We start from the raw sequence: 17,502 nt of genomic DNA on the forward strand, positions 1-17,502 counted from the left end.
ATCGGGAGAGCTCAGAAGACAGTGCAGACAGAAGTATGTGACAAAGGAACAGCAGAAAAGTTTGGCTGACCCTGGGCCAGTATTTTCAGGGAGGCTCAAGGCCAGAATGGGCACTGGTTTATGAACAATGCCAAGTGTGAGTAACGACTATTCCTTCACCACCAATAAGTTTGAGGTAGATCAATGTGTAGACAGATTGGCGAACTGTCTGCAGATGACAGACAGAGAATGACTAATATTCTATTTTTCCCCCTTCCTTCGTCACCAAGGAGAACACTTTTCCTATTTGAAAAGAGAGTGGGGTGAGGTTATGAAAGGAGATTGAGAGCCAGGCTAGGAGAGCATTTTGTAAGGAAGGCTCCATTGTCTTGGCCTAGGGTACTATAAGTTACCCATTACTATACTATAAGTGTAGTATAGTATATATATATATATATATATATATAGTATATAGTATAATATAGTACATATAGAATTTATATACTTATAGCATAAGTTACTATCTATACTATAGTATATATACTATGCTATATATAAGTTACTATAAGTAACCAGGAGGGGATGCAGCCCTGCTGTTGGCTCTTCAGGAGAAGTAAGAAGAAGGGCCAGAGACGGAGAAGGGGAGTTCACGGAGGGCTGCGGGTCCCCGGCTTTGTGAGGTATCGGGCAGCAGGTCTCCCAGCTGATGGAAGCTCTTTGAATCCCGACATCTGACAAGTGCGGAGTGGATCTATTATTGTTTGACCGTCTCTGCCCACAGAGTGTCCGTTCAGGTATTGCCTGTAATTATCAATCCAGGACCTTTTGGTTCACAAATCCTGGTCCCTTTGAATTCCAATAGAAGCCCCCACCCGGATCTGAGCCAACTTGGGGCTACACCCACAGGCCCCTCCAGCTAAATCTTTATATATCTATATATATATATTTATATATCTATAAATCATTATAAAAGGACACGCTGGGACCCCCTCTTTGCAGAGGCCCAAACATGGCGGCCTCAGGCCTGGCGGGTCAGGACTCTCTGTCCACTGGACCCTCTGTCTGGTGCCCTTATCTCTACCTTCACCTATTTCCTTAACTATGCTTTAACCTTGCTTCCAACCCCCCTTAATAAACCTCTTTCATCAATCTAGCTTTTCAGCCCATAAATACTTTTATTGGGGACTCGCGCCGCCACTAGCCGAATCCTTGCGCCGAATCCAACGGGGTTGCAGGGAGCTCTATTTGACTCCCTGTACCTCGAACCTGCCACTAGACCTCAGTTAAACCCCAATTTCACTTAGGTACCCAGATCTATCCCTCATCAGAAGGAAGCGGGAGGAAAGCCTCCTGCCCTCCCATTTACAGAGACTTTAATTCGATGCCAAATGCAAGAAGCAGGGATTAAACAAGGACCTACTGTGCGCCAGATCCCCAGCCTGGGGAAGGTCAAACACCAAAGTGCTCTCAAGGAGCCTCCCTTCTACTTTAGCCTGGTGGGAGCTGTGGGAACTGTCCCCCTGCCCTTCCCTCGCCTCACCCCTCTCACCCACCTCCATCCTGCTTTTCCTATCTCTCCCCCTCCCCCCTCTCCTGGGCCTCCTCCCCAGCTGGCAATTTTGCATCCAGAATTGTGTCCTCCACAGTCCCAGCGGGGAGGCGCCTCCTATAATCCCATCTTGTCCATGGAGCAAAACCCAGCTCCCGCCTGCGGCTCCGGCTCAGCTCCCTCCTCTGTGCATTTGCCCAGTGCTATTCTTGCAGCCCGGGGCTGATGGGTCAGGGCTCCTCTTCTTGGGCACCTTCGGGCCTCTATGGCCTTCGGGCAAAAGTGCGAACCCCTCCACGAGACCCGAACACCCGGAACAGTGGGGCTCCAACGCAGCCCGGCAGACTTCCCATCACCCCCTGCGCTGCGTCCTCCACAACTCCCCACTACGGCCTCCGGGACTTTGCCCAGGCTGTGCCTTCCGAGGGCTCCTTCCCCCGGGCTCTTGAGACTCCTGGTCCTCTCTGAGCTTTTGCTCAAGTTCTGCTTCTGCCCAAGTTCTGCTTCTGCCCAGGTGCTTTTCCACGTTCTCCACTTGTCAGCGCTCCAACCTCCCCCCCCCGAAATTACCTCGATTCCCTTTTGTACTAAGGAGACGTTGCCCCCCACTGACCAGCTCTGGGAAGGGGGCGTCCCTTTGTTTTGGGATTCCCAGAGTACAGCGCGGCGCTGGGCCCCTAGAAGCATTTCCCCAATGGAACTGAATTAAGTTGGGGGAGGGGAGGCTCCCGGCCTGGGAAGGGGGGCTCAGCTGCCTTGTGACTCACCCAAATGCCATTGCAGTTGGAATCCTGGTGCGCGTCCCAGTTCTCTGGCCTGAAGGGGGAAGAGGAGGTTGTGTTACCCCAAAGGTGAGGGCGCTGAAGGAAGATCAGGGACCCCCCCGTGGGACTATTTTGGAGCGATTTCTGGGCCCCCCCATGGCCCCACGCAGGGCCTGACTCCGAGCTGGACGAGGGGCGCACGTGTGGCCGGCCACTGATTCCAGGCACCCTTGGGACTGATGCTAAGAATGAGCGCCCCATGAGTCGTGTTCCCAGGACTCCGCCCTGGGGCTGGGGTAAGTGTGGACTGGATGTACCCCGGCCTCCACACGGCCCAGGCCGATCTAAAGGCCCCGCTGCCTGGACCCTGGGCAGTCACTGACCTCCCTCGCCTCACAGAGGGGCACTGGCTGAGCTCCGTCCGGCAGGAGGAGCCTGGGCCCGGCCCAGTGCCGTCTCCTTGGACTGGGAAACCTGGGAGAGCCGCCTGGCCTGGGCCGGAGGCAGAGGGAGGTCCCAGGGCGCTTCCGGGCCAGCCCGTGTTCCCAGTGCAACTGGACTGAACTTTAGCGCCCAAGCCCCGGGGGCAGAAGCAGCTGCTCTGGGCTCTGGACTTTTGTGCCCCAGGGACGTGCCTTGGGCACTTCTGGCTACAGAGAAGGGGGGGCTGGCCGAGGGAGCCTCTCCTCCCCAGTGGGAAAGTTACCGTCGGCCTGGGTAGACGTCACTGTTTCTGTCATTGCAGTCTCTCCCTCTCCAGTAAAAGCCTCTCAGAGTCTGAAACGACAGAGATGATGCCATGGGCTGCCGGGCCGAGCCTCGAGAAGCTCGGGGATGAGTCCTGGGTCCCACCACCCCTTTTTCTTGCTGAGACAATTGGGGGTAAGTGACTTGCCCAGGGTCTCACAGCTAGAAGTGTTATGTGTCTGGGGAAGGATTTGAACTAGGGTCCTCCTGACTTCGGGGCTGCCCCTCTCCACCACCTTTCTCCTGAGCACACGGCAAGGCCATTTACTGTCGTTTTTGCCGGTGATCCTGCGAGGAGCCGCTCAGTGGGACAACAGTCACTTAGTGAGTGTGGGCAGTGAACCAGGGACTGGATCCTCTGAAGGACTCGTGGAAGGGAGGGGGCAAAGGGCAAAGGGCAAAGCTGGTTCTAAGGCTCAGCAAGAGGGACCCGTGGCCTTCGGACGCTTGCCCTTCCATGCCCCAGAAACATGCTCAGGGCCCTGGGTGCATTTTAAAGCTCTCGTTGTTCTGAGAATTATCGAAGTTTTATGAGATCTTCTAGGAACCCAGGGATGAGCCTTTGGGGCCGGACTTGGGTTAGGAAGACTTGGCTTCAGGTGCTGTCACTGTTACCTGGGGAGGTAATTCTTTCTCTATCTCAGTTTCCTCATCTGGAAAATGGGAACAGTATTTGTGGTACTGCCCTGGTTTTTGAGAGGCCCATAGGAGGGGTTTGCCAGGGATTTTTGCCAAGGGTTTTATGGCTATCTTGAAAGGCTCCGGGTGAGGAGGCTGGGGGCGGCTCTGGGAGCATTTTACTAGATGGTGACGGTCGGACTCACTGAGGCGCCATTGAAGGAGCGTAAGGGGGACCCCGCCCCCCCAAGGTGCAGGGGATCCCTCTCTTTGCTCTAAGGGGGCGTTTGTGGAGAGGAAGAACATGGGGGAACAGCCTGGTGGGCGGTACTCACGGGGAAGGCGCTGTGCTTGTCCCCGTCCGCGTCCTCCCAGGGCAGGGCCGAGTTCAGAATGCTGGGGTCCGAGAGGGGAGAGTCAGGCTCTGGGAGGCCACGTGGGGACCCCAAGGGCGGCAGGGCTGCTTGGAGACAGCCCCAGGAGGCTCCCTGTGCGCCCCAGGAGGCTTGTGGGACACCCCCACCTGCAGGGAGCCCTGGGCACCTGCAGCCGGTCTGGCTTAGGGGGAGCTTGCCCTCGGGCTGTCCCCACTCTCTGCCTCTGCTCTGTCTTTCCTAGACACACACAGACACACACTCACTCACACACTCATTCTCACACACTCATTCACACTCACACACACTCACACACTCATTCATACTCACACTCACACACACACACACTCGCTCACACACATGCTCCACAACACAGACACAACCCATCCCACACACCTCACTCACACTCATTCACACACACTCACTCACACACACATGCTCACATACTCATTCACTCACACACACTCATTCACACACTCTCACACACACTCACTCACTCTCACACACTCATTCACACACACATACTCGCTCACACATACTCACACACTCACTCATACACTCGCTCACACTCATACACTATTCCACATCACTCCACACACACACTCACTCCCATTCCTCCCCACACACTCATTCCACACCTTCTTCCCCTCCACTCACTTCTCCCACATCATTCCCTATCTTCTCCCACCTCACTCTACTGCTCCATACACTCAATTCACCTACACACACTCACACAACCACAACCCTCCCCAACTCTCTTGGTTCAACCCCTACGCCTGCTCTTTCGCCCATATCTATCTCTTCCCATGGTCAGGGCTTAGAAGGAACCAAAGTTCCTCAAAACCCAAATGATGCTGGGGAAAAGACCCAGACAAACCAGAACTGAAAACAAAGCCGTGCACGCGGGCTCCAGATGGAGAGACACTGTACTTACTATTCAATTTTCTGACAGAACTTGGCCAACGCAGGGATCCAACAGATCCCCAAACTATCCCCTGGACTGGTCTAGGAAAGAAAGGTCATTATCTTGGCTGGCCGGGAGCCAACAGTATCCCCACTCCTGCCTCAGCTTGCTCCCCTCACTGTCCCCTGATATGTCAGGCGCATTCTCTGGATCCCCCCCCCCCCACCCCCACCCCACCCCCAAGGCCCCTCTGGCTTCACACCTTTTAGCTCAGCCCTCATTTCCTGGCCTGGACGCACCTTCCTCATGCTTCACTCCCCAGAATTCCCTGGAGCGGCTCAGCCCCAACCATCTCTGGGTCATGATTTCTGAGATTCTTCCCTGGCCGCTCGAGACCCCTCAAACTCCCCCCACGGTGAACCCCTCCCCCAGGAGGCCCAACCATCTTTTCCAGGTTTTACCCTATAGCTCAGGGGATGGGGAGGAAGGGGATTATGGCACAAAGAAAGACGCTAACAGCAGTGTGGGAAATTGTAGTGTCTGATGTAAAGCTGAGGCCGGGTGTGGCCCTGAAACTGTCTGGCTGGAAGGCCCCTCTCCAAGGGACGCCGGCATCTCCGACTCTGGGGAGAGGGGCTGGTTACAGCCGGAAACTGTTCTTGGCCTCTGTCTGTCTCAGGACAGACTGATTCTATCTCTCGAATGCCAGTGGTCCAAGGGCAGGGGGCTTTGGGCAAGAGACATTTTCCCTCCTCGGTCTCGAGGGGAGCTTAATGTCCCTTAGTTCCCTTAGATCAAATACAAGTTGCATTAACGACCATAACGAGCAGCCACTAAACCTCTTTATCAAAGCAACATTAAACAGAAACTGGGGGACTGTTAGGGTAGCCGGAGAATACACAGGAATAAACGGGGTCTTCGGTTGAGTTGGGGGCCTGTTGGGAGTCGGCCCCCTGTGTGGCTGGGGCTCCAGGGAGAGCCATTCGAGAGTGTCAGCTTGGCCGTCGCTGCCGTCTCCGAGTCCCCAAGTCCCCTGACTCTGAAGAAATCCTTTCTCCGGGCACAAGGAGCCTTGTGGCCCAGCTCAGAATTCTCCTAGCCAAGCAGGCCCCGGAGAAGGCCCGAGGCTCTCCCCCACCGCCTTTGGGGGAAGGGCTGAGAGGGCCCGGAGGAGGCCCGGGGTGCTAGGGGCTACAGGCCAGGCCGGTACCGATGGCAGCTCTCTCAAAGGGAAGTGGGGACGAGACGGCTCGGTGACCCCGACTCGGAGGTGGGCAGTGTCTCGCCCCAGCTCGGGCCCTTGGGCAGCGGGACCTCCCTGAGCACGGGGAGGGTCTCTTGCCTCTCTCCAGATAAACCTGCAGCCGGGGAAGGGCTGGGGAAGTGGGGGGAGGGGCTGGTGCCGTCCCAGCCCGGGGACTTACCTGGGGTGGCGAGTGCCCGAGGCTCCTGCTGGCTCTGTGCAGGGCCCGCTTCAGGCCCCCCTGCAAAGGCAGAGGTAGATGGAGGTGAGGGCAGGGGACAGTTCGGGCTTCCCAGAGTGTGTGTGATTGTGCACGTGTGTGACTGTGAGTGTGTGACTGTGTGTGATTGTACGATTGGGTGATTGTGCGATTGTGCATGTAGTGTGTGTGTGTGTGTGTGTCATGTGAGTGTGTGTGATTGGGTGATTGGGTGACTTTGAGTGTAGGAACTGGGATCTAGGGGAGGCAGGACCCAGGTTTTAAGAACAGATGAAGGGCCTCGAACGACAAGGGGCCCCCTTCCAAATGGTCTGGACTAGGCCAGGCTGACCCTGCTCGGGCACAGGGCCCTTGGCCACACGGCTAGAAAAATGTCCAGTGAACCCGTGTCCTTTTTGATCCAAAGCCGAGAAGCTCTCCCGGAAAAGGAAGGAAGGAAGGGGCTGCCCCAGAGCCCGAGCGTCTCTGCGGGGAGGGGCTGCCAGGGACCACCAGTTGCCCCAGGCCCAGGGAGGCCCACCAGCCTCAGCTTCAAGGCCTCTGAGGGAGCCAAGAGCCACTTCCAAGGCCTCTTCTTCCACCGGGGGCAGCTGCACGTGTGAGGAACCTCACCTGCCCCTCGGTCTCCCCGGTCCGGCCGAGGCTCATCCTCCTGGGGGGGGGAACAACCCTCCAAACCCTCAAGGACACCACCCCATCTCCCTCCCAGGTAAGCATCCCTGGCTCCCTCAAAGGATCCTGCCACATGGACACAGGGCCCTTCTCTGGCCCTTCCCTGGCCTGGCCCTTCCCCTGCCTGGCCCGTCCCCTGCGTGCTCTCTCACTTCTCAGTTGGTCCTTGCTTCTCGACCCCTGGGAAAGATGAGGATGGAGAACGTTCCCTCTGTGAGCCCGGGATCCCGGCACAGGCTCACACCGAGTCCTGGTCCAGGCCCGGCAGGCGGCCCTCGATGGCCAGGGGGGTTGGGACAGGAGGAGAAATCTCCTTTCTCACGCACAGCTAGAAAAGGCCATTTTCACATTCCCAAAGCCCCGGGGACGCTGGGGTAGCTAATGGCCCGTTGAGAGGTGCCAGGCTCTCAGGGACACCAAAGTCTCTAGGCTAGTGGTCCCACCCCAACTGGCTTGAGGCCCCAAGCCCTGGGCCTCCCATGAGCCTTCACCTCCTGCTGACCATGGGCCTGCCCTGCTGCTGTCCTCTCCCTGCCCCCCCACTTGTGTGGGACTTTTGTCCTGATTCTCCCCTCCGGTAAGAATCTTATTTCTAAGCTACGTAAAATACAGATTCAAGTATAGAAGAATAAGAGCCATTTCCCAGTTAAAAAGTGGTCAAAGAATACGAATAGGAATTCTCTAAGAAGAATCTATAACCACAGATAGGGAAAAACCTTCCAAATCACCAATCAGAGAAGCACAGCTTAAATTCTGGGGTTCCACCTCACATATGTCAGATCGACAAAGCTGACAGAATGAAAGCACAAATGTTGGGAAGACTGTGGGAAAATAGAATAAAAAATCGCTGAGATTTATTGTGCTTCGGTTATTTCAGTCATGTCCCACTCTCTGGGACCCTTTTGGGGTTTACTTGATGGAGCTACTGGACTGGTTTGCCATTTTTCTCCAGCTTATTTGACAGATGAGGAAACTGAGGTAAACAGGGTGAAGTGACTGGCCCAGAGTCACATAATCCTCTTCTCTTCTTCTTTCACTGAGGCAATTGGGGTTAGGTGACTTGCCCAGGGTCACACAGCCAGGAGAGAGAAGAGCCGGAAGCAGACTCGGACTTTATACTCTCGGACTCGAAGATCAGTTCAGATGGCGGCTGTAACTAGGAAGTTAAAGGAAGGGAATCTTGGGCAACTGTGCACAGCAGACTAACGAGCAGAGACGTCCCTTTGCCAGCCAAGGCCTGTGCAGCCGAAGCCAGTTTCCAGGGCCGATGTGTAGCTGTGAGGGGTGGCCGCGAGAGGAGCCGCAGAATTGTGCCGAGGACCCGAGAGCCCTTGGACGGCGAGGAGCTCACCTCAGCGATAGCCAGACACCCAAGCGGTAGCTTTGGCTGAGTGATGGTTTCCTCGTTGTGGGTCTTTCCTCAACATTTGGGAAGGACTGAAGGCGGCAGGGGATGAGGGGGAATGGACGGTGTCATGGAAGCAGTGAGCGTGAGCTTGGACAGACTTGGGGAAGGACGGAAGGTCTGGCAGCCTGTGCTCACAGAGGGTCACACACCCCGGACAGCACTTCCTGCACCCTCGCGTGAGGGGCTCCCCTGGCTCACCTGGCTGCACATTCACACACCGTCGGTGGAGCTCACTTGGAGTGAGTGAGAGGTGGATGGGGACTTCTGGGAGCTCAGAACTCGACACTTGTTTTCCCCGAGATGATGAATCTCAGGGATGGTCTGGGAAGGGTCAGGGGAATGGAAGGAAAGCAGTACTGGCCGGTGACTCCTGGCTGGCAAGGCTGAGGCGTTAGTTACCGGCCCGGAGCCTTCTCTTTTCAGCCGCTCATGCCCAAGCAACGAGAGAATCTGGGGAAATGGATGCCCAAAGGCTTCTTTTTGTGTGTGGGCTCCTCCAGCCCAAGAGGTCAGCAGATGGGCGATGGGCACATCTGGGACAAGGAGGCTTCCCAGCCCAGGAGGCACAACTAAGGCACCGGACGCTGCTCCCTCAGCACAGTCTTTGGATGACTGACTGACTTGCAAAAAAGCCTTAATGGAGGACATGGGAGGCAGCATGGGAGCGGGGGTCCATGGGTGAGACTGAGGAAGGCTCTAATTAAGAAGACATATGCCTTTCTCCCAGAGAAAACAACAGGGACAACTGAAGTAACTGCTCAGTGTGAGAAGTCTGTGTCCTTGGCTGGGAAGGGACTTAATCCAGATGCTCCCTCTCATTCTCGAGCCAGCGACCCCCTCTGCAGTCGGAGCAGCTGAGTCTGATCATCAGTCACCTCCGAGCCAGGAGCAGTGGCCGCCATGGCTGGCATCTCTCTCCGCCATCTGCGGGGCGGACGCAGTGACCCAGCTTTGAACCAAATCACAGCGGAGAATTACGGCGACTCCAAGTCTGCGTCTGCTGACAGCGCGGTGGGGAAGGGCTGGGGGCTCGGGATCCTTCCCTGGGACTCCGCTGGGTGTTCAGCCCAGGAGTTACGATGGGACTCATGGTTGGTGTGAGTTTATGACAGCTCTCATTGCTTTTTTTAAATCACCCTGCATTTCCCTGCTCTGATTTTGAATCGTTTTGCTTGGCTGGGATGTGGAGGTTTGTGTGATTGAAACGACAGCTGGACAGACCCAGGAGAAGGACTATCTATCGGTCTCAGAGCAAAACCAGATGATGGATAAACAATGCAGACTGTAAGTAGGATGCCGGTGATTGGAGTTCGTTGGCAGAAGGCCCCTCTCCCCATCGTCCAGTTGTGGGGGCGACACCGTCAGAGAAGAGAAACCTCGTGCCATATGGAGCCTGCAGCCGTGTGCCGTCTCGGCTTTTCCATCGCCATTCTGATCTCATTCAGTGATGTGGCTGCATTATGACCTCTGCGAGATGCACGAGAACTCCTAATTCTTTCCAACATGAAAGTTTTATGGTGTAATTCCATCTTTCTTCTTCTTCTTCTTCTTCTTCTTCTTCTTCTTCTTCTTCTTCTTCTTCTTCTTCTTCTTCTTTTTTTTTTTTTAAATTGAAGCAATTTTCAGCATGTACGCCGGCAATACATTTTATGACTTTTCTTCTCTTTGTTAATTTGGTGAAGGTCAGGTGGAGTCTGGTTTGTTTCAATGTGACTCAATTTCCTTGATTGATAGAAATTTTGAACATTTTCCCCATGGTTCTGGATATTTGTGTTTGCTGTTCTTGGGTCTCTTGCCTGCTGGAGAATGGGCTTTGTTCTTATGAATCTAGGCCAGTTCCTTTTCGTGCTGAATTTAGCCTTTTATGATAAACATCCAATTCGTGTTTTCCCCCGTTGTTTTTTACTTCCTTATTCCAAATGCATTGCTTTTTTTTCATTGTTGTTGTGCAGAAGCTTTTTATTTTCAGTCTAATTGATTTCATGTATTATTTGACTCATAATTTGCTTGAAGTCAGGGCTGGTTAAGAATTTGTCCTCTTAGCGCAGCTGTGAAAGATGCAACAAATATTCCATTATCCTCTGGTATTTTTTACATTTAGATTACTAATCTGTCGGAAATTTAGTGTGGGAAATGCTGAGCTGGGCTGGCCCCTTCCCATTTTTCTTTTAAGCCAAGCTCTTGCTATCCAAGCTTTGTGGAATAATGAATCCTTTCCTCAATATTTTGTCATGCTGGAAATATTGAGAGCAGGCTGCATCTGGAGCCAGCTCTTCATGATCTCATCCATCCTACTTAGCTGCTTTTCTCTTTTCTGTTTTCCATTAACAGATTGAATTGCCTCTTAGATTACAAAGTTTTTAAGTTTGCTCAAATAACCTCTGTGGATGGTCTTGCTTGATTTGCATATCAAAGATTCTACAGGGGCTTGCTGGCTTTTTGTAGATAATATTGGCAGATTGAAGACTTTTTCTCTCTTCCATGTGTCTGGGTGAGTTGAATCTGACGGTCATTTCTGCAGGTGTCCAGTGGTTCTGTCATTTTATACTCTATCCTTTGTTCTCACTCACTTGGGGAATTCCTGCACTGTTTTCTGAGTTATTGTGAGCTTTTCCTGCTTTCACATTACTTGGAGGATCCAACCAGTGATCCTCCAGTTCTCTCTTGGTGCTCTGTCCTCTCCACTGTTCTTGACTTTCTTCTAAATTCATGAAATCTTATTCATCCATCCCAGAGAAATTGTTCCTTGATCTTTTTTTTTTTCCTGCTGATCCTTAGCTGTGACTTTGGCCTTTTGTTGTCTGGCAGAAGCCTCCTATTTCTCTTTGATTCCCTGTGCCTGTTTGCATTGTCCACATATCTCGCGGTGTATTTGCTTTCCATGACTATTTTTCTTTTTGGCTTGCAGCAGATCTCTTTATAGACGTCAATTTTTGTCTTTGCTGATACCAAATTCTCTTTTTATTTCCCTTATGATGTTTGTTATTCAATTCAGACACTGCCCTTGATATTAATGATTTTTTTCCTATCTGATGTCATCTCCCTGGGTTTTTAATATTTGTCTGTACCATAATATTTGTTTTCCATGTTCTGGTTTATTTTTTGCTAACTCCTTTTTCTTGATAATATTTTCTCCCCTTTCTTAGAGGCTAATCTCTTTTGAGGATTTTTGGTTTTTCTCAATAATCTCTCCTCCCTCCCTCCCCTTTTATTTTGGGACATTTCTGTTTCTATTATTGTAAAGGGCAATGGGAATCTGATATGTTTTGAGACCTTCTACTTTCTTTTCTTTTGTTAGCATCTCTTCCATTTATTCTTTGAAAGCCCTTTGAAAGGGCTATCAAAATGGGTTGTAACATCTTGAGGTAAGAGAGCTTTATTTTTCTTTTTTCTATCCACAAAACATAACACACTGTCTGTCACACGGTAGGTGATTAATTAAATGTTTGTTAAATTAAAATGAAGTCAGGCCACAAACATTTATTAAGCATTTACTATATGCCAGATACTATAGTAAACGCTGGGGATATAAAAAAAAGCAAAGAGCAATCCCTGCCCTCAAGAAACTCATAGCCTAATGGGAGAAACAGTAAGCATGCATAACCAACCAATACGTACAGACAAGTTCTATACAGGATAAGTAGGAAATAATTAAAAGAGAAAAGGCACTGGAATTAAGAGGCTTTCTGTAGAGCATGGGACTTGAAGGAAGCCAGATAATCCAGTAGCTAGAAATGAAGAGCCTTGCAGGTGGGAAGAACAGACAGAGAAAATTCTCAGAGAAGAGAGATGTAGTATCTTGTTTGTGGAACAGTCAGCAGGTCGTTGTCACTGGGATAAAAAAAGAGTGCATACTCTTTACTAGGGAGTAAAGTGTAACAAGACTGGAAGGGTGGGAGGGTCATGAAGTGCCCAGAGTGCCAAGCTGAGGATTCTGTAGTTGATCCTGCAGGGAATCAGGAACCACTAGAGTTTAATGAGTGGGGGGTGCCATGATTACACTTGTGTTCTAGGAAAATCATTTTGGAGGCTGAATGGAAATTGAAATGGAATGGGGAGAGACTTGAGGCAGCAGACCCATTTGCAGACCACTGTAATAGTTTAGGTGGGAGGTGATGAGGGCCTACATCAGGGTGGGGGGCAGTGTCAGAGGAGAAAAAGGAAAATCCTAGAGATGCTGTGGAGGTGAAATCAACAAGGATGCTGCAGAAGCGAAACCGACAAGGATGCTGTGGAGGCCAACTAACAAGGATGGGGCAGAGGTGAAATTAACAAGAATGCTGTGGAAGTGAAATCAACAAGAGATGCTGTGGATGTGAAATCAACAATGATACAGTAGAAGTGAAATCTACAAGAGATCCTGAGGAATTGAAATCTACAAGAGATGCTGCAGAGGTGGAATTGACAAGAGATGCTGTAGGCATGAATTTGACAAGAGATGCTGCGGGAGCGAAATTGACAAGAGTTGCTGCAGTGGTGAAATATATGAGATGTTGCAGAGGTGAAATCAACAAGGATGCTGTGGAGGCCAAATTGACAAGAGATGCTGTGAATGTGAAACTAACAAGGATGCTGCAGAGGTGAAATTAACAAGAATGCTGTGGAAGTGAAATCAACAAGAGATGCTGTGGATGTGAAATCAACAATGATGCAGTAGAAGTGAAATCTACAAGAGATACTGAGGAAGTGAAATCTACAAGAGATGCTGCAGAGGTGGAATTGACATGAGATGCTGCAGGAACAAAATTGACAAGAAATGCTATAGAGGTGAAATCCACAAGTCTTGATATTATAGATCTGGGGGGTAAGGGTGAGTGAGGAGTCCAGGATGGCATCTAGGTGTGAATCTGGGGCTCTGGGTAATGGGGGTGTCCTTTACAGTAATAGAAAGAAGCAGGTAGGAGTTTGGAGGAAAAGTTTAGTTTTGGACATGTTGAGTAAAAGATGTCCACTGGACTTCCAGTTTAAGATATCTCAAAGGCAATGAAGATGTGAGATGGAAGTCAGCAGAGAGATTATGACAGGAAAAGTAGATCTGAGAATAATCAGTGTGGAGATGATAATTAAATCCATGGGAACTGATGAAATCACCAGGTGATATAATCTAGAGGGAGGAGGGAAGAGGGCCCAGGACAGAATTTTGAGGGATACCTTGCTTAGAGGGTGTGATCTTGAGAAAATTGAGCAAAAGAGATAGAGAATGAATGATCAGAGAGGTAGGAGGAGAACCAGGGTAGGGAGGGAGAGAGAGAGAGAGAGAGAGAGAGAGAGAGAGAGAGAGAGAGAGAGAAGAGAGAGAGAGAGAGAGAAAGAGAGAGAGAGAGAGAGAGAGAGAGAGAGAGAGAGAGAGAGAGAGAGAGAGAGAGAGAGAGAGGCGGGGGAGAAAGAGAGAGAGAGAGAGAAGGAGGAGGAGAAGGAGAAGGAGGAAGAGGAGGACGACGACGACAATGATGATAGTTGTCGTGTTGGATCTGGTCAGGGCGGGACTTTGATTCTGAAACCCCCCCAGCAGCAAGTGTCTGCTCAGTGCCATCTTGTGTCACTTTTCTCCTACTTCAGATCTCACTGTGTCCCTCAGAAGCCCTCTCCTTCCCTTCTATCATTTGCCTTTTCCTATTTTTTCCTCCTCTCATTCTGGGACATTCACCCCCCACAGTGACTCTCAGGGCTGTGTCGGCTGGCAGTTTGACAAGCTTCACTCATGGGCTGGGCTATTTTCGGGCCATCAGGGCCGGAGCCACCATCTGATCTTCCTGTTCCAGACCAAGTTTGCGACGTCCTGACAACTTGTCAAGGAGAGCAGAAGGCTGCGCCAGAATGGAGAACGGAGATTTTCCCACACGGCGCTGTGATAGCTCCTTCCTTGTCCCCCCCGCTGACTGATTTCTATTCCTAGAGGCTTGGAGACTGGGAGAGCAGAGTCATGTTCCGTCCCAAACTCTTTGGGAGGAAAAGTTGAATAAATACAAGCACTCTTCGATGGGTGTGTCCAGGGCCGTCCAGGGCTAGGACCTGATCTGATCTGATGGGGTCCAGGGCATCCACTGGAGCTGGGAGCCTTCCTGTCCCCATTCACTTCCTGCTTTTAACTACAACTTGTGTTTCTTTATGAATTTTCTCTGTTTTTTTTTCCCTATATAATTTTGAGCCAAAAGTCACCAAGACCAAGAGTCCATCACCAAAGGGTACACTATTTTACTGACTGACACTTCTACAATGCTTTAGGTTTGCAAAGAATTACACTCTCTCTCTCACACATACACACACACACACACACACACACACACACACTCCACACACACACACTCACACACATACACACATACACACTCTCACACATTTAAAATCTCCTATGAACCTTGCATCACAATAACTAAGAAGTTGGGATTGCTTACAGTGCTGTTCCCTTTGACAGATGAAGAAACTGAGGCTCAAAGAGAGAGCATGGAAAGAGGGCTGGACTAGAAGTCAGAAACTCATGCAAAGAGGGATTGGCTCTGCTACATACTCCATGTATTGACCTTAGGCAAGTCCTTAACATCCCAAGGTCCCAGTTTCCTACCTAAGAGGAGGCTGGGCTGGTCAGTCTTTGGTCTCTTCCAGCTTCACATGTAAGATCCTTGAAAGTGAATCCCCTCCATGTGTTTACCTCACTCTGGGATAAGTTGGGCTTTTGTGGTGAGACCCTCAATCTCAGAGTTTCCATTCATTGCTCCCCCAAAGTCAGGGTGCCCTGGTCGTTTCTTTCTCTATCTTTTTTATGGAAATAGCACAGAGTGCAGTCCTTCCTCCTTCCCATCCCTCCATGCCCCCACTTATTTTTGCTCTTGTTTGGATCCCACGGCATTCAGACCCATGGTACTTGGGTGCTCAGACCCCCACCCAGACTTGGAAAATGGCCTTGTAGTTGCTGGTCCCGGGGGGAGGAGGGTCAGCCCTCTGTAATTATGGGCTCTCACTCTGAGTTAACAGAGCTTCCCAAAATATGAGGGTGACTCAGGGCAGAAAGAGCACACAGGCCACGTGGAAAGCCTTAAATGGATCTGGATCTTGACTGGGATCAAAATGGCAAACAGTCTGGTCTCGGTGTCTACCCCAAATGCCATCCATTGAGTGCCTAGTATTGGAGAAGCTCTAGTCCAATCCTGACGCTTGGAACAGGGAGCTCCTCCCTACCAGGCTTTGTTTCAGGAAGCCTGGGGCCTTCCAGGCCCCGGGGTGGGAGAATGGTCCATCCCTGAAGTTGGGTCCCCCTCTACAGCCTTTGAGCCAGCAGGGACTCAGAGCACAATTCCTCCAGTCCTTTCATTTCACAGACAAAGGAGTTGCACAGGAAGGTGGAGCTACTTCCTGATGGCCCTATGGGGAGGAGGGTGTAAAATGGCTTCAAATCCACATTCCCTGAATCCAGATCCAGTTCTGTCTCCACAACACCACACTCCGTCCTGCCTCAGTGCACCTGATTCTGGTCTCAAAGACTCCCGGTCTTATGGGGCGGCCGTTATATCTCTGGGCAGCAGGAACCGGCTGCCGTGTAGCATCCACTCAGCAAACTTAGTCCTGGTTCTGAGCAGAACAAGGCTAATGAGACAACTGGAGAGGAGGACCCACCTCCTGGGTCCACTCAAGTCTTCTCTTCTCTGGGTTCAACGTCCCCAGCCTCGAGCTCATCAGGTGCTATTCTGACTTAGACTAAGCTCCTCCTCCTCTTCTGGGTCTTGCTCTGGACCCAGTCCAGCTTTCGGGTCCTTCCCCGGGCACAGCCCTTGGACCCAAGCTTTCCTCTCTGTCAATCCTGATGTCTAGTCCATGGTTTTCTCTGCCTGTGGTTGGACGGGAGACCCATTTTGCCTAATTGGGTATTTTCTGGTTTGTTGATATTCTTCTCTAAGACATTTCCAAATGCATTAACAAAATCTTATCTCTGATACTTTAAAAAAAAATCTGTTGGGTTTGTTTTGATCTTCTTTTCCCATTTGTAATTTTGGTAATTTGCATTTTCATTCTTCTTTTCCTTACAATGTTTCCTAAATAGAAGCTCCATCTTGGTCTTTCAAATCATTCTTCTTTTCCTTACAATGTTTCCTAAATAGAAGCTCCATCTTGGTCTTTTCAAAAATCTCTTTCTTGGTTTTAGATATCAGTGTAATTGTTCTTTTATTTTCCATTTTATTAATTTTTGTACTAATATTGATGCTTTCTCTTTTTCTCTTTCTTTTGGTCGATTCCTTTCTTTGTTTTCTGATTTCTTTAAATGCAGACTCCGTTAATTGAGTTTCTCCTTTTCTTTTTGATAAATGCAGGCTGGCTTCTAAGTACTACTTGGACTGTGTCCTGTGAATTTAGGTAGTGCAATGCATTGAGTGCTGGGTCTGGAGTCAAGAAGACATGTCTCTGAGTTCAAATCTGACCTCCCAGATAGATGACCCTGGGCAAGTCACTTAATTCTGTTTGCCTCAGTTTTCTCATCTGTAAAATGAGCCAGAGAAGCAAATGGGAAACTTCTCCAGTATCTTTGCCACGTGGGATCATGGAAAACTGGACATGACTTCTGAGAAGGACTCACTAACAATAATAACCAATGAACTTTGGTACTTTCTACCTGAATTCTCATTAAAGCAATCTGGCTTGGTCTGGTTTTGAGAATTTCTTTGTTAGCCTGGAGATTATTCATGCCATGTTTTCGGTTCATTTCCTGATGCCTTCTGGTCAGTTTAGCTTGGTTATTGTTCTGTGGCGTTAAAAGGGAGAATTTCCCATTTGAGCCTTTGGACATTTAATGAGGAGTTTTCCGCATCCTAGAGCATGATACTTTGTGCACGTGATCATCTCAGGCGTACTGTTTATATCTACATCTCTATGTGCACGCAGTGTATTTAGGATGTTCATTAAACAAGGAATATGGCGGGACAGCCAGAGAGCCAGCCGGCTTTGAAGTAAGGAAAGCCTCCGTTCTAGGCTCATTCTGACGCAGACCGAGTGAGGAGGGGCTCGCTAGGGAATTCTCAAGACCCTCTGTTTTGG

The 17,502-nt window shown here is 50.5% G+C and overlaps 1 protein-coding gene across 1 annotated transcript in view; it reads right to left on the reverse strand.

Annotated features, from left to right (window-relative positions):
- AOAH (acyloxyacyl hydrolase) overlaps positions 1 to 17,502 on the reverse strand; it is a 133,113-nt gene that overhangs the window by 27,915 nt on the left and 87,696 nt on the right. Inside the window, 5 exon segments of the mRNA XM_031951714.1 lie at positions 2,296 to 2,344; positions 2,999 to 3,069; positions 3,993 to 4,053; positions 4,966 to 5,036; positions 6,360 to 6,419. Of these exon segments, the coding sequence (XP_031807574.1) occupies positions 2,296 to 2,344; positions 2,999 to 3,069; positions 3,993 to 4,053; positions 4,966 to 5,036; positions 6,360 to 6,419 (312 nt within the window).

The sequence above is a fragment of the Sarcophilus harrisii genome, chromosome 1 (genome assembly GCF_902635505.1).
Source record: "Sarcophilus harrisii chromosome 1, mSarHar1.11, whole genome shotgun sequence".
Lineage (NCBI taxonomy): Eukaryota > Metazoa > Chordata > Mammalia > Dasyuromorphia > Dasyuridae > Sarcophilus > Sarcophilus harrisii.